Source organism: Gasterosteus aculeatus, chromosome 18 (assembly GCF_964276395.1).
Source record: "Gasterosteus aculeatus chromosome 18, fGasAcu3.hap1.1, whole genome shotgun sequence".
In the NCBI taxonomy this organism is placed as follows: domain Eukaryota; kingdom Metazoa; phylum Chordata; class Actinopteri; order Perciformes; family Gasterosteidae; genus Gasterosteus; species Gasterosteus aculeatus.
In genome coordinates, this window is record NC_135706.1 from 2,312,921 (window position 1) to 2,337,340 (window position 24,420).

The window sequence follows — 24,420 nt, forward strand, 5'->3', positions numbered from 1 at the left end:
AGGCCGTAACATGGCGCAGTTACTAAATATAGCAGCTGGAGGAATGGGACACAAAGGGGAAGCGCCAGGCTCCGCTGCATAGGATGCTAATGACATCTACACGACCAATGAGACACTATGTATTTTATTTAAATCATAGCGTGCCTTTCACCTGCTCGCCAATACACACTCCTACTTTGCACCACAATTACGTGTATTCAATTTCATGCCGATGCGTTTAATAATTGCTTTGATATTTCAGTCTTGAACAAAGTGGTGGACCGACTCATCGACCTGCCAAAGGCCGTGTAAACAAGCAGGTTTTAGCTCCCGATGGTTCCACACACACACACACACACACACACACACACTCAAGCTGTCTGCAGAGGATTGTACCAGTGCTCCTCTGCTCCACAGGCAGCACTGTGCTGTGGCCTTTTAAGCAAGCAGGAACATAATGGCTTTCAGTGTTAAAGGTCCGTTTTTGTGAACAGCATCCTTTCGGGGGAGAAAGTAGGGCTCCATCATGTCCGAATGTCATCGATCAATCTCTGCTGGTGTATGAGGTGGTGATGACGTCCCGTGGCTTCCTGTTGTCTGTGAGAGAGAAAAGGAAGGCTGGTGGATTTTACTCCCCATGCATGGGTTCAGGGCTGCGTTTGTTTTTAGGATGTCAATTTAGAACCAGTGAGGAAGGTTCAAGGGTAGAAGTCATCTGCCTCACACATTTCTCTACTGGCCGAATTTAGTTTTCGAAAATAATATTAAAAAATACAAAAAAGTAGGCAGAAATAAGGTGAGGCTTCAAAGAGCTTGAGGATGTGAGTGTGAAGGATATGACACTTTGACTTTATTGGTTGTCAACTCTCAGACTTCCCCTTCTTCTGGTTTCAATCTACTCGGATCTTCTTCTTTGATCTCATTTCACATTTATTTTCCAAGCTATCATTTATATAACGCCGCGCTTACCAAGTGAATGCTGAGATCTGACAACACAACACTGTCACCAGGACAGAGTCCGAGCAGGCGAGAGACACGGGTAGACAACAGGTTGTCCAAGAAGACGAGACGGAACCCACTCAATGCATCACTTAAGCTTAATTTAAGTAAACGTTTCTTCCACAGTTGTCCGTGAATGCAAAGAGACCAAAAGCAGTATTCTGTGCCAGGAAAAGGCAAAAAATAGAACTTGATTAATCGCATGAATTTCTGTGATTGACAGCAATTAATTGCATTATGTGCAAATAGTGTATTTTATTTTAAAAGAAATGTTATCAGAACAATACAACAGGCACGCTCAGGCAACATCAAGCTAACATACGATATATAAATCTTTTTCTTTCTGAACAGGTACCAGAAAAAACGTTTGTCTTTTATCAGGAACATCATAATGCATAAAGCAGCATATGTAGTTAAGGAAAAAAAAATACTCAGTGATGCAGGTGGAGCAATTACACAATGACTAAATTAACTTTTAACGTCCACTTTTTTATCCATTTCTCCGACTTTACATTTCCTGACTCCTCTTCGGGTGATAAAGAACCGCTCTTCTTCTCAAGAGAAAACCACCTTTCCCAGGGGGCCGATGTTGCACTTCAGACTGCTGTGTGCGTCAGTGAGAGCGACCGTTGGTGCACGTTGTAACTCCTGTATTCTCCTGCCGGCGGTGCGCGGTGGCGCTGATGAGATACTTCCCGTTTGCAGTGGTTATGAATAGCTTTGCGTTTATCGACTACGGCGTCTAGTAGAGGTTGAAACATTTTGAATTTAAATGTGCAGTACCTTTCTCCATGTTCTCGGTTAATGTGAGCAGCAGTGTTAAGCGCCTCCCAGTGCTAAATAAAAAAAGACCTGCTGTTAACGCATGATAAAACCATTGCTGGCTACTCATCATACAGTGAGTGGACAGCAACAAGAGGCCGAATCAATGAGAACCACTGTTTGCTGCTGGTTTAAAACCAGATTGTCTGACCTCTTGTTTTAATTTTCCCATCTATTACTGTCGTCAAGCTCCATGGCCGTGATTAAACTGAGATATATCTAAGACGCTAAGACCAAGAAACAGCCAAGTCTCTTGCGTTTCAAGCTTCCAGCTGTCCATTTGTCTAACTTCATGTCACGATCATGTGAAGGACGCGTGTGTCAGGGCTGTGAACAAGTAAAAGCAAACAGCTGAACCAAACATCCCTTTACATCTGCACAGAAATAAACATCAACGCATTTGCATAAGCGAAGACAGCTGCTGTGATCATACTCATTCATACGCAATCTAAAGCGAACAGCGGGCCCGGCAAGATTCTGCAGGTGATTGCATGCTATGTAACCACAGTGTGTGGAAGAGTGTTTGGACTTGTATGCACACACACACACACACACACACACACACACACACACAGCATTTTCAACCGCAGTAACAGTAAGAGTAGCAATGAGGATGTCATTTCAGATGCTAATTAAGCTGCTACTTGTCATTCTGTGTGTATATGTGTGTGTGTGTGTGTGAGAGTGTGTGTGTGTTTTCCAGCAAGCCCTGCACTTTACATAATTAGTAGTCTAATTGAAGCAGAAGATGGAGGAGGAGGAGGCAGAGAGCGATTAAACGAGAGGCTTCACAAACATTCGCTGAGTGAAGGGGTGTGTGTCTGTGTGTGTGTGTGTGTGTGTGTGCGCGCGCACACACTGACGCACAGCGGTCCAACTCAAACCCTCCGAATCGGTTCTTCTTAGGATGGTCTCATCGTTTCCTTTCTTCTAACAGTGACAGGTCTTTGTTTTCATGAACAAACCGACAAAGGCCTCGACTGTCATATTGAATGAGCATGCTTGTCAACCCGTCTCCCAAACACACACACACACACACACACACACACACACACACACACACACACACACACACACACACACACACACACACTTAGTCTGCTGTCAACAATCTTTAAAGTTCATATCCTCTACCTAACAGCAAGGATAAGGACATTGCTAAAGAAGCTCACAGGCTCTAAAGGCGCCTTCGTCTCCTCTTCTATGTGTGCGTAAATGTGTACAGTGTGTGTGTCCGTCCAACGTGTGCTGTATGTGTCTACACACGGAGGCTGTAGGAAAGGACTGTCCTCGACAGAAGAGGCTCTCGGCTACGGACGTTATCCACAGTAATCTTCACCAAGTGATTCTCTCAGGAGACACACACACACACACACACATATATATATTCAGCTCTGCTACAACACAGGAACATCAGAACACGTTAAAATATCCTAACCGACTAAACATGCTTTTAAAGCTCTTCAGCGTAATAATCCAAACTCCTTGTGAGAAAAAACGTACTTAAATAAGTTAATACAGGATCACAAGTTCTAATTCATCAATATTTACATTAGACAGCAAATAGCAGCAGTCGCGCCACAACACTACATGCAAGTGGAAGAATAGATCTGAGGCAAAGAGACATATTTCCTATCAATCTTCTTTAAAATCGCCACCAAAAAAAAGCACCAAATGACCTGAAAATATCACTTGGGGTGTTTCCTTAACCTCATCTCGTGCCAATGTGGCTTTCTGTAACTTGAATTAAGAAAACACATGCAAATAGAAACAATGCGGTCAAATGAAGAAATATTTAAGTTGGTTTGTAAAATGACCTGAATGGTCATGGTTATTTTCTAGGATTATTTTAACATTGTGAACATGTGATTCCGATTTGCTGTTGGTATCTGCTGTTGACAGCAATAGCCTGCTCAATATTATCACATCTAAATTATGCAAAAAAAACCCGAAGGTAAGCAACACCCTGGTTCCACTGACCATAAGCCACTGGGATTCTCACGTTTACTGACTGAATGAATGACCTTTCTGATATTTGAAGTGAGATGACAAACAGCAGTATAGCATATTTTATATTGTAAAACAAAACTCAACGTTTCTTAGCTTGGTTAACCGCAGACTGTATTGCATGCATCCACCAAAAAACATCAAGAAAATAATTTCACTTTGAGAGGATGAACCCGTGGATAAATGCTGACTTGTTTTTTAGTATGCAGGACTCATTCCTGCAGCGCTCCATGATGGATAGACAACTTAATAAGCCACAACCATGGCAACAACCAGCATGGCCCAGCTGTGTTCGACACTTTAGTCTCCCGTGGAAGTGGTTTCAGTTGGGTTGTGAGCTTCTTCTAAATGCTACCAATATGTTGACAAATTGGTGAGGCTGTTGAGGCTGTGGCACTGCGGCACAACAATGTTGTTGGTGTATTTTGTGAGAAAATCCTTCCGCTACAATAACAATACATTTCATAACCACAAGCTGAAAAATAACCCTACCCCCAAATCAAAACATCTACCTTTGTAATGGTTAATGTGTTTGCAAGCCATAGCATATTTACACATACAGCAGACATTACATTACATTACAGGTCATTTAGCTGATCGACGCTTTTATCCAAAGACACCCGCTCTACCCCCTGCGCCACGACGACCCCTAGACGGAGAGCAGTGTTCGCATTCATTTGGAATCGGGTCTCTGGCCACCTGCCAACCTACCAACCTACCAACCTGCCATACTGCCAACCTGCCAACCTGCCAACCTGCCAACCTGTCAACCTACCAACCTACCAACCTGCCAACCTGCCAACCTACCAACCTGCCAACCTGTCAACCTGTCAACCTGCCAACCTACCAACCTGTCAACCTGCCAATCTGCCAACGGCCTCAGAGAGGTCTTAGCTGGAATGCCATATTGAGCTGATGTTAGACGTGGGAGTTTGTTAGGGGGACGTATACTGGGTGATGTGAAGCAGAGAGACAATATGGGTGAAGTTTACCTAGAAAAAGATTGTCTCAATACACCACAGATAAGGGGGCCAGAGAGGCCGCAGGACATGGCGAGGGTCTAGCTGGACCGCAGAAAGTGGTTAGCTTAACTGGTCAGGTTAGACTACAAATAGAAACGGTGTTAAATTGACTAGTCACGTTAGACCACGAATAACAAACGGTGTTAGCTCGACTAGTCACGTTAGGCTACAAATAACAAATGGTGTTAGCTCGACTAGTCATGTTAGACTACAAATAACAAACGGTGTTAACTTGACTAGTCACGTTAGACCACGAATAACAAACGGTGTTAGCTCGACTAGTCACGTTAGACTACAAATAACAAATGGCGTTAGCTCGACTAGTCATGTTAGACCACGAATAACAAATGGTGTTAGCTCGACTAGTCATGTTAGACCACGAATAACAAATGGTGTTAGCTCGACTAGTCATGTTAGACCACGAATAACAAATGGTGTTAGCTCGACTAGTCATGTTAGACCACGAATAACAAATGGTGTTAGCTCGACTAGTCATGTTAGACTACGAATAACAAATGGTGTTAGCTCGACTAGTCATGTTAGACTACGAATAACAAATGGTGTTAGCTCGACTAGTCATGTTAGACCACGAATAACAAATGGTGTTAGCTCGACTAGTCATGTTAGACCACGAATAACAAATGGTGTTAGCTCGACTAGTCATGTTAGACTACGAATAACAAATGGTGTTAGCTCGACTAGTCACGTTAGACCACGAATAACAAATGGTGTTAGCTCGACTAGTCATGTTAGACCACGAATAACAAATGGTGTTAGCTCGACTAGTCATGTTAGACTACGAATAACAAATGGTGTTAGCTCGACTAGTCACGTTAGACCACGAATAACAAATGGTGTTAGCTCGACTAGTCACGTTAGACCACGAATAACAAATGGTGTTAGCTTGACTAGTTACGTTAGACCACGAATAACACACAGTGTTAGCTCGACTAGTCGGACATGAAAGTTCAGTTACTTACTTCAACGGCAAATTGCTGCAAAAACGCTTCGGCCGTCAGGTTCACGGCCAATCAAATCAACGATGGCCGCGAGTATTAACCAATACGGGGCCGAATAGGATGCTGCATTGACGACAGCTCGGAAAATACAGGACAAGCCCCGACCCATTTTCAGTGAAACGGATGCACTCCTCAGAGTTCTGCTAAACAAACTAATGGACATCGGATTTTGTTGCGCTCGAATCCGGGACACAATTGGAGTTGTGGAACGCCAGAAACAGAAGTTTGGCAATTTCTATGAGTGATTTGAGCCGAAATGTGCCCCACTTTCCTTGTTTTGGGGATTGTACAAAATTTGAGGAAAGTTCACATCGTTTTGATGACACCAAAATGCACAGCCTGTCAAAATATGTCAGATTCTTTGACTTTGTTGGACACAAGGCTGATCTCATCGGACTTTCTAGCTCTCAAACGGTGAGGAATGAATGTAAATCTGCCCGACAGCTTCTCAACCTTTTGGCCCAAAGGATCTGATGAAGACCTGAGGGGACAAAGTTACTTCAGCTGGTGCTCACTAAACCGGCTACAACAGTGTCCGTGGAAATTGTCCTCCTCCGCTTTTAAAAGACTGAAAAACCTACAAAACAAAAAAACTGAATCTTCAGGATCGGGCTGACGAAGGACGACTTTCATCCCTGGCAATATTGACTATATATAATAATATATAACTATTGAGACAGAGAGACTTTTAAAAGGTGAAGGGAGATAAAGAGGACTTTTACACCAAAGTCCTCAGGGCAGGTGGTCATCTATGAGATGTTAGGATAGGCGAATGGACTCCAAATAAAAATAATACACTGCTATACAGTCCACCACAAAAATAAAAGATCAGAACTATTTTTAATAATAATAATAAATTAATAAAAAGTTATACAAAAGATGATAAAGAAAAAAATAATAATTTAATACAACGTAATTTGTCTTTTTCTTGTGGAATGTATACAATATTATTTCTATTAAATGATTGTGAATTGTAGAATTGTGAAGGCAAATTAAGAACACACAGAGGGTGCAGAGCAAATGTGCTCTCTCTGAGCCGCTTTTAACTTAACATTCTTCTTTGTCCACATATGTACCACACCTGTGTGTGTGAAGAATGCCAATACGGGATATGAAACATAACCAATGTGCAAAAGGCCAGTCGATATATGATTTATGCTACTCTGTTGAATTCATATATTTGTGAATCTGGCTTTGAGAGGTCAGTTCCTCCCCAGACAGGAACCTGGATGCACGTCATGGATGCGCTGTCCACACACACCAACACTCCCATCCCATCGTAGAACTCAGGAGGAGGTCAGCACCCTCACAGGGATCATCAAATATCCGGCTGTGCTCAATCAAAGCAGGCCAAGATGAATTTATCGGGATACCCTGAATCACAAGAGTTGAAGTAGCATCGCTGTGGAACAGTAAGCGCTTCCGTGCGTCAGACTTATTGAATGGGCTTTACACGGGGGATGAGGTAAATCCGTAAAGCTTTAACAACATGTAACGGTTCTGTATCTGAAACGAGCCCCTGCAAATTGAAATCTACAGCACAATTTTGCAATGAACATGACGCCGTGCTATTCATTGAACACCTGGAACAACATAATGGCTGAACTATCGCGCTGCTGTTCGCTTCTCCTCCCGGCTGCTAAAAGTCTTTGAGTGGCATACCCAAAAAGTCTCTTTAAATTGGATTATTCAAAGCAGAGCAGCTGCGTTGAACCCGAGGGAGGTTATGATAAGTCGACGGTTTGCGATGATCTACACCTAGAATAAAAAATCCTCCGTAATAGGTGCACACCTACAGGCACACAAAACAAAGAGCTCAGATAAAGAAGAGAAGAGCCCTGTGGAGCCACAGACAGATGCTGTTAAAAAGAGCGTTGTAATGGAGGAACTCTCCAGTAGACAGGGCAGGTGGTCACTTATGATTGCAGTCTGTTATCTGGCTGCGGCAGATGTTTTCTACATCTTCTTCTGCAGTACGGTGCCACATTGATTCTCCGCCGGGTTCGTATAAATCAGAGATGAAGTAAGTTTGATTGATGGTTTCACAATCTTACCCAGCGGACCGCGCATTCAGTCATTGTAGCATTAGCCTGGATACATCGGTAAGTGCACTTCATTTTTGCTGTTCATTTAAAGTATTGTCATGTTTCTACTTTTGTTAGGAAGCCAGAGGGGAGAGACGCGGAATGACATCAAGCAAATGCCGCTGGTTGGATGCAACCGGTTGTCCCATCACATCTTCAGTTCGTGCACGTTGGTGCGCTCATCGTCACACACGCAGATTGTTTGGAAGTGTGTGTGTGTGTGTGTGTGTGTGTGTGTGTGTGTGTGTGTTGGGCCAATGCATTAACCACTTATAAAACTCACTCTTCTAACAGTGACAGGTGTCTTTCCCTTGTACCACGAGAACGTTGCTTTTCTTCATTTCCAACAGCTTTAGCATTATGTTCTACAAGCACAACACGCCTCCACATCTGCTGCACTGGGCCGCGCCTCCTGTTTGCGGAGTAATTAAACGTAAAGTCGCTGGCTTGCAGCACTCCGGGGGAGATCTGATGAAGTGGCCCGATGCTTATTCCATACGACAAGAGTCGCTTGTGTTCAAATGGCGTGAAAAGAAGCACAAGCGCGCTGGCTGTAACAGCCTCAAGCTCATAGACGGCAGCGTGCACACCTGTATGTGCGGCCAATGAGTGAAGCACAGCACCATCGGGGGGCAGCAAAGTCAAAGACAGCCAGCTGCTGTGGACACCAGCTTCTCGCTTGACACGAGACAAGAGACGGAGCTGCCTGGAGGGCACGACGCACATTTAATATCATCAGAGTCATTTTTACTCTCTGGAGACATTCAAAAAAAAAAAAAAATCTCAGATGTGACTGTAAAGCCCGTAGAAGGTGGGCCGCTCTCTGTGGCTTCCATGTGTATTATCTCCCCCCCTAAAGTCAGTTGGGCTGGGAACCCTCCCCCTTGCTGCCGGGGGAGGTTTGGAGTCTTGTCAATTTCTCACATGGCCGAACACTGAAGGCTTGATTTCCTCTAAGTGTTCTCTCTCTTTCTGTCCCTCTCTCTCTCTTGCTATATGTGTGTGTGTGTGTTTCTTTTGCAAAATCAAGCAGGAAGACAAGGAAGAGCTTACGTGCACGGAGATGGACGCACCCGATTCCCTCCCTCTTCTGCACCACAATGCTGTTTACGTAACCCAGCACAGCTCTTAAGCACACATATAATTACGAATGGGGATTAGGGAGCGACGGCATAATGTCCCAAGCAGCGAAAAAACTGAAACCAACAGATCGTATTAAAGTGCAGGAGGATCTGTCCTCCTTCCGGGTACACGTGTCAAACTGGTGTCCGTCTCTCCATCGTTTTCAAGGATCAAGTCAGCGGTTTGTGCTCCTCTCTCCCTCAGAACGACATCAGCCCTTTGTGAGCGTGGCTCCGTGGAGCAGAGCGCCGTCAGGCAGCTCCAGCAAAAGGAGGACAACCGTCACTCACCACGAGTCTTTCTTCCGGTGCCTGAAGCCGGAAACACCATCTTTAATGGCAGGCAACTCAAGCGTCGTCCGCGGGAGACCAGAGAAGAAGACGTTTCCTCTGCAGCCGGACTCCGAGGAAGAATAAATTCGATATAATTCTACGTATCTATATAACCACCAATCCCTCAGGACCTTCTCTCTGCTAAACCAACATCTCAGCAAACGGAAAATCAGGATGAATTTATTTCTGGGTGGGAAAAAACAGGATGGCGCCTGTGGCCGAACCCCAGAAGTGAGCTCAGAAATGAGGTGAAGCGCTTAATAACATTCGTTGTTCTACTTGATTCCACGAGTATTCGAGAGCGCTGAGCAAGTGTTACACACTAATGGAACAAAAGTGAGCGCTGAGTGCCGAATAGAAGGAATTTCTTTTTTAAATGCATACAGTTCTTTTTCTACACTCGGCTCCAAATGAAAAAGGGTTACTCTTAACATTTATTCCCACACACACACACATTACAGCCCATTTAAGATTATTCACTTCATGTCCCCACTACAATATTCAACATGGAGAGCAGGGCCGGACCGGCGGTTCGATCCCGCGTGTCCACGTGTCCTCGGCCAACATGGCTCCTGTAGCTGTGCACCATCGTGTGTGAAAGATTCACATGGTAGTTGTTGATGGACAGCTGTCACTGCGTGTGGTCGCTCCTGTCGTCAGTGTGTGACGAGATGTGAATAATGACATGAAGCCCTGACACAAGTTCAATAATAATAACAGGAGCTATTGCTAAAATGGCTCGGTGAGCAAAGGACATGTGGCGATGTTGTGGTCAATTATGCTGCATGTTACAAACCTGGAGCACAGAGTGAGCATTGCACGTGTTGACAAAACAACACGTGCAATTTATGATGCGGCGCGCGCACACACACACCCACACACACACACACGCTGAATAGATACATGGAGTGAGAAAATTGCTCGACATATTGTCACACTAAAATGAGTATGATATTACGGTGCAGCTGCTGCCGAAGCTGGAAATCCGGCACCTGCAAAGAGCCACAGAGACACAGCCAGTAACGTCCGTGTGTATTAAATGCTCCACATACACATTCCTTAGCAAAAGGGCGAGTCTAACCCAATCATCACAGGTATATTTAACTTCATCCAATACATAAATATCCCAATGTATGTTAGAATATTGTTTTAAGTCAAGCTGATGTTATGATATGTGTTGATCATGGGTCCATGTAGAAGGTTTTACAGGTTGTCACAGGATAACACACACACAATCTTTCTGTCCGTGCTCCTATAATGCCTCCATCCCTCCCAACACAATGCACAATGATGTGCCAGGTAATTGAGTTATTTATAGACTGAATACGAATGAGAGACTGCAGCACGCACAGTGAGGTTAACGCTGTGCTTTGGGAAGCTTAGCAGCACATAAGCATGTAGCGTAGCTTCGTCCTTCAGATTGATGATGTTATTTATCTTGTCCTTCGCAGGAAGCCACCGCAGATGAACAGTAAATAATAAAAAGCACTGCATTTTTCGCCACTCCAATCCAAAAATAATAGAATTATGGGTTAGAATATCATGCATGTGGAAAGGTGGGGGCCATCGATGCCATCCGATCTCTGCTATTACTCCCTATGATTAAAGTGTAATGTGTCATGTCACTGCCAACATGAACAATGAGCAACGCGAGCAGGTCATTGCATGCGTGTGCGCGTGTGTGTGTGTGTGTGTTCTGCGGTTTCTGCCTATGTAAGGAGTATAATTAACTATTGATTGAATTAATAAATCAACTATCTACAATTTTAAATAAATACTGAATGAGGAAATGAATGACTAATTTGCAGTTGAAGCAGAGAAAACATGAAGAAAAAGGAACGCAGCCGTATAATGAGCAACGTCACCGCTGATCTGTGATCTGTGGCGTGTGCGTGTGCGTGTGCGTGTGTGTGTGTGTGTGTGTGTGTGTGGATGAAGCAGACAGATAGAAAGAAGAGACTCTCAAAGGGAATGTTTTTGTCGGACAAACACACTTCATTAGAGGCCTATTTGCCGGACTAACTGGGCTCCTCTACACTCTGTAACCCCCCCCCCAGCTCCCTGGAAGCTCCCCTCCCACCCACACGAGTCAAACACAACGCAGGACTCGCTGAGGACCTCGCTCAGTGGAGGCAGCGCTGTGATCTTAAGCTGGGTCACCTCCCACACGTTAGACTCAAACCCGTCCTGCGTGATCTGCAGCACCCGAGTTCCTTCCTACGGGGAATAACATTTTCACGTAATGGAGTGTAACGGTCAAAAGAGAATAAAGCCTGGAGCTGAGATCTTCAAACATCATCATTACCTAATGATTTCCTTTCTCTTTGCTTTTTGTGGAACTGACTGCAGGCTATTGGAGAGATTAATCATTTTACAGCACCGCTTTTTAAAGTACTACTGCAAACTGCACCTGCAGGCCTGATTCAACCCAATTAGACAAATCCCACACTGCTGGAGCGCTAAGCTCCCAAATAACCTTTGCACACATGACCGAGTGATTGAAGCTCAGCACAGCAGATGACAACAGAACCAGGTTGGAGAACTATGAGCAGAATCCCCCCCTAAAGGAGGTGAATGCATGTGGCCTGTATTCGTATTTGTAGCGAGCCGCTCCGTGTTCCTGTCGGCGCTGCAGCGAGCCGAGCCGCTCTATCCAAATCCCAACCGCAGGCAGACAGGTGTCTTCCAGGGTTCTGAGCCTGGTCACGGCCCAGCCGAGGGGGGGTCTATAGGGGGCCGGGGGCCCATGGCAGACCTGCACCTGCGCTCAGCGGCGCCTGGCTTGTACAAACATGCACACGCACACACACACACACAAGATGGCGTTGGCAGTCATAAAAAAAGTGTTCTCTCGGTCATGTGACTAGGTGTAAACATACATACGGGTCAGAACCAGGAGCTTAGGTTGCTCAAAACAGAGCATGAAATGATATTCATTGCTTTTTCATATCATTTTTAGAAGGTGCACTTCCATAACACCCACACATGCACGCACACACACACACACACACACACACACACACAGTCGGCAGAACTGTGATCCCAGGTGCTGTGGTGTCTCGTGGCAGCGCAGGAAGAGGAGATGCCAGGCACGGCGAGGACGGGGGAGAGAGGAGGAGAAAGTTCAAGGAGGGAGATTTCAAGACCGCAAGTGAAAAGGAGACACAGCGTTCGGGGGGGGGGGGGGGGCGCAGATAAGTGACAGAAATGATGTGTAAACTAAACGTGGCCCAGATAGCAAGCAGAAAACAGAGCAGACAGCAGCGCTGTTGTCTGTTACACGTCGCTTCTTAAGATCTTTGATCTCCTCGAACTGAATCTAAAATATCTGTCGGCTTGGGTTTTCCTGCTGGTAATAGAGCAAGAAAACTGCCGGTTCTTTTAGCTCAGTGGAAGAGAAGAGATTACACAGAACAACGTACTCTGATGATTCCATGTTTTAGGTTACAAATGTACCATTTAGTGCAAAATCCTCTGAAACGGCTTCCACGAGGTCCGGGCTTCCTCTATGGGCACAAAACAGCAGTGGAACATGAGCAAGACGATTTGCATTTACACTGTTGATGCTGTGAAATGTGCTACAAGTAATGTCGCAACATCTCTGAGATCGTATTCATTCAAGAGTCCTTAAATCTATAAATCATTTATATTTATATAAATAAAGAATCTAAAAAACAATGAATTAATTGAAATCAGATCATATAAAACAAAAGCTATTAGCCTCTGCCATGAACGCTTTATCTAGATTGATAACAGGTACCCGCAGAATGATTTGACTTTTTTCAGGGAGCAGCAGTCTGTCCATCAATAATCAACCTATCTATCAATCAATCAATCAATCTTTGTTCAGCAGCATGTGTCCCTGCTAGTGAGGTGAGGTGGACTTTTAGTCTGTGAAGTCCATGTTTGTACTGGATTTTCTTGGGGGAATTTCAGTAGAAAAACACACATTTGGTCATTAATAACTTTGGTTCTGTCAAACTATGCCGTCTGGGAGAGATTCAAATAAAAAGTGTTCTTTCTGCATTGGTTCATTGGAGCTCAGTCTTTGGCCCGACTTGAAAAGCTTTCATTGGTTGTGACGCGCGATGACCTTCATCCCGAGCCAATGCTGATTGGCAGCCTCCCCAGGGAGCAACGGATTTTCAAAATATTAATTTAAGCCTAGGAAATTACCTTATTGTATTAAAATGGTAGCAGGTCCGTCCAAATCACACTTAATTACAGTGATATTTTAATTCCAGAAGTATGAAATAAAAACATGGAGGCTGCAGTAGAGATGCACCAAAGAGAGCAGAAGTCCAGCAGCTAATTAAACACTTGCCTTAGACTGTATAGGTATAAACTTTGGACGTTTTAGCTTGAAATGATGTTCATGTGACAAATGCATCCAATGAATTTAAAGTAAAATATTTTATCGCCATTCAAGCAGACGTGACTGACATATAAACAGTACAGTATATAAACAGTACATATTATACTTATTTGATATATTTACTATATTATACTGAATGGCCTGAGAGGGTGACAAAAACAAGATATTTACTGATATTTAATTGTTTCATGTTCAATAAATATGAAATATTTCACTTCAAAGCAGTATGTGTTTTTGATAACTTAATTGTTTTGCATTAAATCGACAGGGGATGTTTGCTGAAAGGTTTGATTGCCCCCCCGAGAACATTTTCCACCAGCCGCCACTGGAGCAGAGGGGGAAAAAAAAGATTCTACTAGCATGACAAACACAATTTAACTCGTTCCAAAGTGTTGCAAATTCTGTTTGAGAAAAGAAAAGGGGAAAAAAAAAACCACCTTTGTTTGCAGCCCGACATTTCAAATCAAAGCACTTCTTCATCTCAAGGGCAAACGTTTCCCAAGCAGAAAATAATTAGCTTCAACAATATTCTGCTCTGAACTGGAACCCGAGTAATCATTTGAGAATGTAGACGCTAATGGAATCAGACTCATTTGTAGGTCCCTTACATCCAGACCTTGTGCTTTCTGCAGATGATGTTGTCTCCCTGGTTTAATCAGACGTGACCTCCCATTTGCAGATTGCAGCCGAGGGTCAAAGAGTGAGGATCACGCCTGCTCAGCTCAGGAGACCTCCATTTAAGTGACGGCTGAAATAAAGCAGGTTTTTCACGGTAAGAAGAAATATTAGTGAGGGCTGATTCCACTGTGGTGGAGAACAGTCTGCTTTGAGGAGCGTCCGGGGAATAAAAGACGAGATTCCGCCCCGGGGTGTTCAGCGCCCGCTCTCAGAAAGAGAGAAAAAGAGAGGGCGCCACGGCCAACGGGGAGCTGCTGCGCCTTCACACTGACCGGCGCTCCGTCAGCTGGTTCAGGCCGGAACGCACTTTCACCACTGAGAAGGTCAGGCCCAAAGGGCGCCCCAAAAAAACATAGAATAAAGCTAAATGCCTCACTGAAATGACACAGATAATACTGTGTATTATTTTATTCTACTTTCTAATTCTAGTTGTCGGTATTGACAAACTGATCAATTCTCTACCACCTGTGCAGAGAACAATCCTACTTGGTTTGGTGGAGGAAAAGTTTTTAAGATTCTTTATTTACTATATATAAAAACCTAAATGATTTATTCATAAAGGACTCTTAAAATAAGTATATTTGTTAAGCAAAATAACAAAGCTTATTCCAAACCTGAGGCGTCCGTTCAGTACATCATGTTTAACAAAAGTAAGGTTAAATAGGTTTGAGAGCAGCCTGAGTACTTAAAGTAGATCACAGTAAAATGATGCTTACACATTGATGCATCAGTACCAAAAATCAAGTCATATAATGTGTAATAATATGTCAATCACAGAGACGATTGTTCCACAGAACAAGTACTTTTACTTGTGATACTTTAAGTACAAAGTAGTGGTAATTGATTTTGCACTGTTAATTAACTAGCGTTTTGAATTAGGTCATTTTACTTGTAATGGAGCGTTTTTACATTGTTGTACTGGTGCTCAAGTAAAGGTAATTAGTAAAACAGAAATATTAACGCTACATAGTATTTCCCATGACTTAAACATAAATGATTATTAATTAATGTTCTGATTGAGGCATTTCATGACCCTGTGAACACACTGTGAAACAGTGTAAAAAGAAACCGACTTCAAAGCATTCAACAGTCAGTCATGACAGCAGCAGCTCAGGGCACACTTCAGCTCTCACCGTGTGAAGTCAGAATCCAGAGCTGAGGCCCATTGGCGATCACAGAATGGCGAGATAGGATTGTTCAGACGTCCGTGTGGGAGGCAGCGAGACGCAGAATGCGTGGATGGAGGGTAAGAGGGACACACGACTACGTCTTGGTATTGTGTGGAGAATCGGCCTGGTGTTAGTTTCCTAGGCAGTGCCTCGTCCCCTTTGAGCGGATATACCAGCAACGCAGTGCAACCAGATTAGATGGCAACTGCCCTGCTGACCAGACGGCACGAGACAACAGCAGCTTCCCCACCGGGCTCCCACAGAGGTTTAGTACATCACATACATTCTATATGATTTCTATTATTCGAGGTACATTAAAGAAACAGGATGGACATGTCTTTAATAGTCTCCAACCCAGAGCTTACTGAAGGCAAGGTGCCTGTAGGTTCGAATTCTTCTTTAATCGTTAACAACACCACGTCATGCCGCTGGCCCACAGTTACACCCTGCTGGTATGAACTACCTACGCTCGAGATACTCGATATTATTCTTAAAGTACGTTTCTCTACACACCTCAAGTTCTTAGGAGAGTACTCCTGACTCTGAAGAACGCCCCAAACACACATTATATATATATATATATACTGTACTGAAAAGGTGAAGGACAATCTGACCATTCACAGCTTGGAGTGTCCCTATCTCTCCGTTAGCATAAAAACTAGACAAACCAGGCAAGAAGAGACCAATTCACGAACAGAGTAGTAGAATTTACAGACACGGAAACAGCAAGTTCCGCCCTGACGAGCAAACATAAGCTAGCGAATGCATCCTCCCGAGGCTGCTCATCATTCGTCCACCGATTGGGTCCCTTTGGCTGCGACCCGGCTGTCCCGTTCCGCCAGCTCCTCAGAATCGACTGCGCGCGAGCAGGCATCGGGGAGCAGACCCCCCCCCCCCAAAAAAAGCTGTAAACGTAGGGGAACAGGCTAAGTGGCTTTTCTAAAGCCACTTAGAGAAAAGGTGAAATCCATCTTTCAGCAAAGCTCCCATAATCTCCTGAGGGAAGTTTCCCAAGTCACACGTCCGTCTGTCTGCTAAAACTGAAGAATTGTCCACTTTGCCAGGAGTGGCTATTGTTAGCAGACAGAGGCTAACCATCTTTAGGATGCCAGAAAAGATATTGCAACTTTGTAATAGCTGCTTCATTCAACATTTTGCATCGTGCAACCTTCACAAACGTATTGATAGAAAGTGAAACAGCAGTGCAATATCCAAATATATTCAGCACAGGAGTACAGATGTCCTCTTTGGAGAGGACCACTATAACAGAGAAAAGACATTCACTAAAGAGGTTAAAGGGAAAAGAGCACTTACCCCTCTCACAGGTGCTGTCCCAGAAGCCCGTTCCAGTGCAGTCACAGACGAAGCGGTTCCAGCCCTCCTTGCATGCACCGTTGTTCTTGCAGGGGTTGCTGTCGCACTGTTTTCCCGTCACCTTACTGCAAGAGGACTTGATGCCGGTCGCGTTCTGGGACTGAGCTATCTGCCGGATGTCCTTGCTGCGTCCGTCGATGAACAGATCCCGGACGCAGCCAACGTAGCCGTAGTTCAGCATAGCGGTCCAGAGCTCAGTGGGCAGCACCAGGCCTGCCCGGCTGTCAGGCAGACCACCCAGATAAAGGTTCCCCTCCAGGTCTAAGATCTCATTTTCCCCGCTGGCTGTGAAAGGAGATCGGCGGCTGTTTACTGAGATGATGCCTAGAGAAAGAGAAATACATGATTAAGTAGTGGCATAGTCTGCAAAAACCGGGAGGTCAACATGTCAATGCAATGTACTCCTATAGAAAGACTGCTGGGGGTGAGATAATGTGGCACTAATACAGTTACATTTTAAGATTGAGCAGAAAGGATTTTCTCAAACTAGACCCTTTTTTAACCACAAAGCCGTTTTTTAGGCCCCTGCTCAAAAATGACATACCCACGATGAAAAGCTTTTCTCTGCAATCATAAGGTCTATTTGAAAAATATCTGTTATAAATAAAAGACTAGTGAGGTTTTGTCTAGATGTGTGAATATCAGTATACATATGTTGCAGTTTAAGACTAAATGAAGATGGCACACTACACAAATGAAAAGGTCGCGCTGCCTGGAGGAACGCTGACGATCCCCCTGGTCTAACGCTCACAGAGTGCGACTCAGAGTGCGACCCCCCAGTGGACGTTTTAGGAATAGCAGCTAGAAATGCAATGTATGTCTTTCTATGTATGTCCGTCTGGTCTAACGGGACATTGCCATCTAATATTATAGTTATTTGGGTGCTAGCAAAAATATTTTATCTTTTGTCAAAAGCGATTTCTGTTGTTGATGTTCTTTGGCTCTGGTATCAGAGCTTCACCAAACAGGGGTTAGCTGTATATCTGCTTAATGCGGACTTTGTGTGTTTAGCCCAAATTAGCGCTAAGCTACGAATGTTCCAGGAAGCTACCTTGGCCAATTCTCGTCATGCGAGTTATGATATTAATAGTTTAGAAAAAACTAACTAGCCTAACTTAGCAAAAACTCAAGGTCAAGGACAAAGTGCCTTTCGCCCACATAGTGATTAATAGTACGACCCATTTATATGGAATGTCACAGACGGAAGTCATTCACTGAATCCCAAATAATTTAGGCTTGACAGGTTTTATGAGTGTAAAAATCTCATTGAATTTTAGTGCACCCTTAGATTTTCAGCTAGTCAAAATATATTACAAAAAATATCATTCCACAACTGCATTTTAGAGGTATAGGTGATCGATTTTTGTTTATGCTCCAAACATTCTAAATCATTTGAGAGCCAGACTTTGTTAATACTACTACGCTGAGGATTTTACTTCATTTTTCCAGCCGCTATTTGATGTAACGATTTTTTTTGACAATCTATTCTCCACTGAGAGAATGAGGTGAATAAAAAAAAATATTGTGGCCCAGTCTAGCTGTCCTCTAAGTCATGTCAACACCAAAAAGAAATGAAAAGATCACAAAAGAAAAGTGGATTGTTACATCATAACGAGAACTGTAAAGAAAGCAAAGTAGACGCAGGTGAGATATTTGAGACAAGGACAGATGATTATTTTATAGCAGAAGAATACAGCACACTGACAAAATATGCTATTCATTGAGCAGACGTATGTCAGCTGCTTGTCACGCTAGAGAACCGGCATTGTCCTTCATTCACTCCACTGACAGACCAGAGAATTGTAGCGAAGCAGAAGGCTTCATGGTCATAGACAGCTGTTGTTCTACGTCTACTCTTAAGAATTTATCCTGTCGGAAAAAACAGAGAGATTCCAGCTTGAGATATTTGTGGACAATGGGTTTAATTCATTTGCAACTCCTATTAACATTTCACTCAAGCCACGAGTGTGATTATACCTGTTGTTAACCGTCCCTGGTATCCATCTATATGTCTCATTCCTCCTTTTCCTTGTGAAAATCCCACTTTCTGCTCTGCTATCGCACGGGGGCTGTGCCGGTGATTAATCAAAGCGGCGAGCTCTGACACACGGCTAAATTGGCTGCTCTCGCCTGATATATAACGCAGGCTGGAGCTCCGACTAACACACCCTGGTTCTCTGGGGGATCCAACCCTAATGCAGTGTCCCGGGTTTTTTGGCGCTCAAGGCATCAGACGTCTCAAACTCTTTTCTCTAAAACAAACTTGGCATGCGTTCTGCGTATTTAGGGTATGTTTTGCGGTAGAGGTCATAGAGATGGAATTAAGTGAGGGGAAACCGAGTCGGTAGCCACGTAGAGAATGTGACTTCACCCCCGGCTTTACATCATTGTTGAAATAATGACACGAAGGAAGGTTACATCATCCTGCGGTTGTGGTGCACTTCAGGGGTTCTTTTCTTGTGAGAATGATTTCGTAGTTCTCTGTAATTGCACAACAAAAGAAACTCGGGTGACGCTTGGGAAATGGAGAATGTCAAGAGGGACAACTGCATGTAATTGGGAGAGAATTGGGTAATTTTTCTAAATGAAATATTTTCTCCGAAAGAACTGAAAAAGAATGTGGCCCAGATGGGAAAGAACAGTATTTGGGGACCTCCAATATGAAGAGATGATGTTATGGCACAGTGCTAGCATCATTATCCTAGCATAGTTGCATTGCTTGAACTTATCCCCAATGTAATGCTGCTTAGCATGGCTAACATGCTAAGCTAAAAGTATTTGTTCTTTACATCCTTTTGAAACTATAATTTTGTTGCCGTGAAGAAATCCCTTTGGGTTTGCTGACTATTTACCAATGTTAGCCATTGAAAGCAGCTTTTTGTTCTTAGAAAAGAACAAGCTTAGAACATGAGGATAGGTTCTTCTCATTTTGATATTTTAGACTTCTTGTTAAATGAATTGCTATGATAAAAAAGTATGGTTTCAAATTTGTTTCCAACAATGAACAATAATCTACTACAGTCACCATACTCGTACTGCCGTCACTTATAGGATATATTGCACAGCAGCAAACCTTGTTTCTCCTGGTTTAGTGATGTAGACTCTTTGTTGAACAGCTTGGTCTATAAATTTATACACCGTCAAATGTCAGTGAGAAAGAGAAACAACAAACAATGACATAACGGGAGCCCTGTGCACAGTTTAGACAGGGACCATGAACAGAAATGAACTTCGTATTTCTACTATTGTGTCACCAAAGTACTTATTTGTCAGTGAAGTTTCTGTGAAGACTACATCAAAATGAAAACAAAAAGGTCAGATTTGTATTTCGTGCCCATCCTTACCTGAGCGACCATCCCTCTGGATGTCCACGTGGTGCCAGACGCCGTCATTGACCTTAGCCTGTGTGGCCTTGACCTTGATGGTGCCGGACCCCATGTCCAGCAGCAGGTACAGCCCTCCATCCAGCAGCTCCACCGCAAAGAAGTCCACCTTGTTGTTCTTCTGGCCCTTTGGGTCCCTCCGGTCCTGGGGCTTGCCGTGGGTGAAGAGTATCAAGCCATTGGGTTCGGACGTGCGGAAATCAAACGAAATGGAACCCACGCGTTTGGTGTTCCATTTCGGCAAGGCCAGGTAGGAGTCTGGCGTCTCGAAGTTGATCGGGTCGAGGGTTGGAACGTTTTCACACTTGAAGACCACGTCGCCTTGGAGTTTCATCTTGGGGTCTACGATGCGGGCGAGGCGAGACAGCTCTAGCCTGATGTCATTGTTCTTGTACACCACCTGAGAAAGACATGACAGATGATGATGACCTCCGTGAGATTTGTGTCTTTTCATCAGGTTTCTTCACTGTGACTTGCCAGCGCGGTAGTTGCACATTCACGGACAACTGAATCTATGAAAGTACCACCTTCTTAGGCGTCTGTGGATCAATTTGTTTCTCATTGTCTATTCAAACTCCAATTTTCTCCTAGATGAAAAGGAGATTGTATACAAATGCAACGCTGTATTTTCGGTAAATACAAGACCTGCCAAATGAGCGGTGCAGTCTGATAAGTGGTGACTGAATTATCAGAGAGTCATTTCCTGCAATGTTCAAAAACAGCAGTCGTGGTGAACAAGGCTGTCCCTGTGGCCCTGTGCAAATCAACTCTTTGTTGGAGCGATTCAATGACAGTAAATGTGCTCCAACAGAAGTAGAAAGCAGCCCCACATGACAGCCAAATACAACGAAACATCACAGAAGAAGAAAATAGAATGTTGTCAATTGGAATCCCTTGAGGCGGAAAGTGTATGTTTATTTATTTCTGCTTTCCGGAATACGGGGCTGTGTGTGCGAAGGAAACAGCAACACTGTTAAAGGGAGCACAGCTGTCAGCAAACAGACTCTACTGCTGTGGGATTACCGATAATCCTGGAAGATTTGACAGTAAATCAACACAGGGGATCCGAGTACCGCGGAGGACTGACGGGAGGAGGAAGAGAGTGATAGAGTTAAAGACGAGCTGGTGGGAATAAGGGCAGCAGAGGAGAGGGAAACTTCATGAGAAAGAAAATATGTCAGGCAGCAAATAGAGAGGAAAAGAGGGAGTGGTGTGGATGATTAAATGCTGTCAGGACAAAATGTGCCACTGGCCTTCAAGAAATGCCTGTGTGTGTCTGTAGCGGTTAATGACTACACTTAATAGCCCAAAGAGGACACACAACAACATCTTTAGCACACACCTTGTCAAGCAAGGTGGATTATTTTCTTGATGCATCAATTAATCATTTGTTCCACAGACAAAATCCCGGGTTGGCGTCTCAAGTGCCGGCGGCATTACTGCAGTGGCGGAGTGGGAGTGAGTACGCATGACAGCTTAGATGTTTGGGTTTCTCATGGTCAGCGGTCGCCTCATCCGACAGACAAAGGGAGTCTGTGTCTCTGATTATTGTCAATCAGCACAGGTGAACAACTGGGCATTTATATGCGCTTCTTTGAAATCATGAACATGGGATTACAAAAAAAGGATATTCCTCAGAAATGTTGCAGCTTCTCTAGGCCAGAATGCTTAGATGTAACCACCATTACAGACGTCTTTGAAAAACAAATAGCTTGTATTCAAAGCTTCAGACTACTCTCAGGCATAATAACTAACCGAATATTACCCGGAACGAATCAGAGGGGATCTTTTAGATCTTTAAATGTGGCTTATTTGCAGTTTACAATGGTGCCGTCGAGGCCATAAAAAGTTAAAAGGCTCCATCTGCAGTCTCTGTCCTTCTCAGTAGAACTCTATGGAAAGAATATCTCCATATAGACACTGCAGGTATTATTTTGGCAAAACACAAATTCTCCATCAGAGCCTCAACAGTCGGCCCTTCTAGTCTGTTACAATGGCCCTCTCAGACATGACTGACACAGAGCACGAGAGCGAAGCCCCCAGGTGTTCATTTCACCAACAATTATCACATGTGGCACGTGGCAGAGTGGAAGCTGTAAAGGTGATGACTGCCGAGAATGCCTACTGCCAAATTGTTTTAATTCCCAGCTGGTTTCCTCCCGTGCATGTGGTCCTGGCAGCTTTATACACCCTGTCAATGAGCAGGACCATAACTCTGGTGGTTCTGCCCCTTACCTGCAGAACACTTACCCTTTAGCCAGAAGAAACCATGTAAAATACTAATATCACTCATATCTATTATCTCTATTTGTAGTTATACTTCACAAAATACATATAATATACAACTCAAACTACTAATGTAGTTATCTTTAATCCCGTCTACTAATCAACATTGGTATGTGAAACCATAAAATGGAGCTGAAGGGAACTCCTTGGAGAGGTAAGTGATTTTAACATACAATTCACCCCCATTTATACAAAACTATATAAAGAGAGCAGAACTAATAATAGCTTTATTAACAGCAGGCCCTGCCTTCAACATCTACACTAAAAGAACAATTTAATAAAACATTACATCCACTGAGCGCGCGTGTGTGTGTGTGTGTGTGTGTGCACAAAGTAATGAAAGGGGTTTTCATTACACAGTCATACAGTTTGTTTACTCATCCCTATCTTAGTCTTCGTGACAGCAGAAAACCCTACAAAGTCTCCCACACCGTAAAATGTTATTCTGGGACATCCTAATCCCACAACCGGCAGCTCCCAATCTGTTTTGGGATTATGATTTTGTCTGTTGTGCTGCAGGCGGATCAATACGTGAATCCAAATGATGCCATAAAAGAGGAACTGCCTGCCGCGGCTATATGTACCTCTTCTTTTTCTTCGTCATGGTGGTGCTTTGCTACGTTATCCTTCAGCCTATCAGCCGCCTTATGGGGCCCATTCATAATGCACGCACAGGGACTGGAACGGCTCCATAAAGCTCAGATGGTGTATTGATTGGGCTCTGGTAAGGCTGAGGGGAGGGCAGGTGGTTGAAGTGAGAACTCCACACAGACACAAACACACACACAAACACACACACAATCTCTCCCCTAATCTACTTCAGATCAGTACCCAGCCACAGCTGCTGTCAGCTCATGATGTTAATGAAGAGGAGGGGTAATTCCACTGAAGAGGAGTGAGAGAGACACACAAAAAAGGTGCTCATAAAACTTTTTAGAGGAGATCTGTATTTCAAACGCACACACAGAGACAGAAAATGCATACATAGGATACTTCTGTAGGGCAGATCAATGGCATTGTGGGAAATATAATGGGAACTGGTGCGACAGCACTAAGGAAACAATTTAATATTCAGTGATAATTACTGGGAATGAATTTGACTTTGGCAATCACATAACAAAGACCGCAACGCGTATTAGTATTTATTGTTAGTGGTAGTAATCAGTGGTTCCCCTGAATAAAAAATAGATTTTCAGAGCATGCAGGCTTGTAGATGGTTCTAGTTTTTTAACAATTTGCAGCTGACACTTTCCATCCCATTATAATGAAGGTGTTGGAATTCAGGTTGTGTGCTCAACATTTAAAAGCACAAAGAATGCCACTATTACACTGGATGATGTGAAAAAATTGTAACAGCATTAAACATTAAACTTTTTAGTACATACATGTGTTGCATTGTTGCACAATCGACTGCTAGTACACCATGTTGGAGAACAAAGGGAAGAGGTGTGAAAATGGACAGAGCTCTGACTGGACAGGGGCCGCGTCACGTGACCGAGCCCCGAGTTTCATTACCCCAATCGCGCTAGATAGCGTTCTTTCATCGTAAAAAATACTCCTCCCCCTTTCTTTTCATAGCGCACAGCCACTGCTAATAGTTGCAATCGAGCCTCCCTCGGCTGTTTAAGAGTGTGTACTCAAACGATTTTTGATGTACTCTCCTTCTGTAGTTTAATCAATACTCGTTATTATAGCCCTCCACTCTCTTACGCCCTGTCAGGGCTCTCAAGGGTCCCGCATTGAGCGCGACAGTCACTCATTTCGGCACT

At 43.8% G+C, this 24,420-nt stretch overlaps 1 protein-coding gene across 26 annotated transcripts in view; it reads right to left on the bottom strand.

Annotated features, from left to right (window-relative positions):
* The window catches only part of nrxn3b (neurexin 3b), a 210,734-nt gene that overhangs the window by 121,935 nt on the left and 64,379 nt on the right, over positions 1 to 24,420 (bottom strand). For all 26 annotated transcript variants that reach the window (XR_013453507.1, XR_013453505.1, XR_013453504.1 and 23 more), the window contains 2 exons: positions 20,327 to 20,765; positions 16,923 to 17,306 (listed from right to left, as the gene is read on the bottom strand). Coding sequence is in view for 21 of the 26 variants with exons in the window: in XM_078094043.1 (XP_077950169.1) it covers positions 16,923 to 17,306; positions 20,327 to 20,765 (823 nt within the window). In the remaining 5 variants the exon portion in view is untranslated. The remainder of the gene's footprint in view (positions 1 to 16,922; positions 17,307 to 20,326; positions 20,766 to 24,420) is intronic.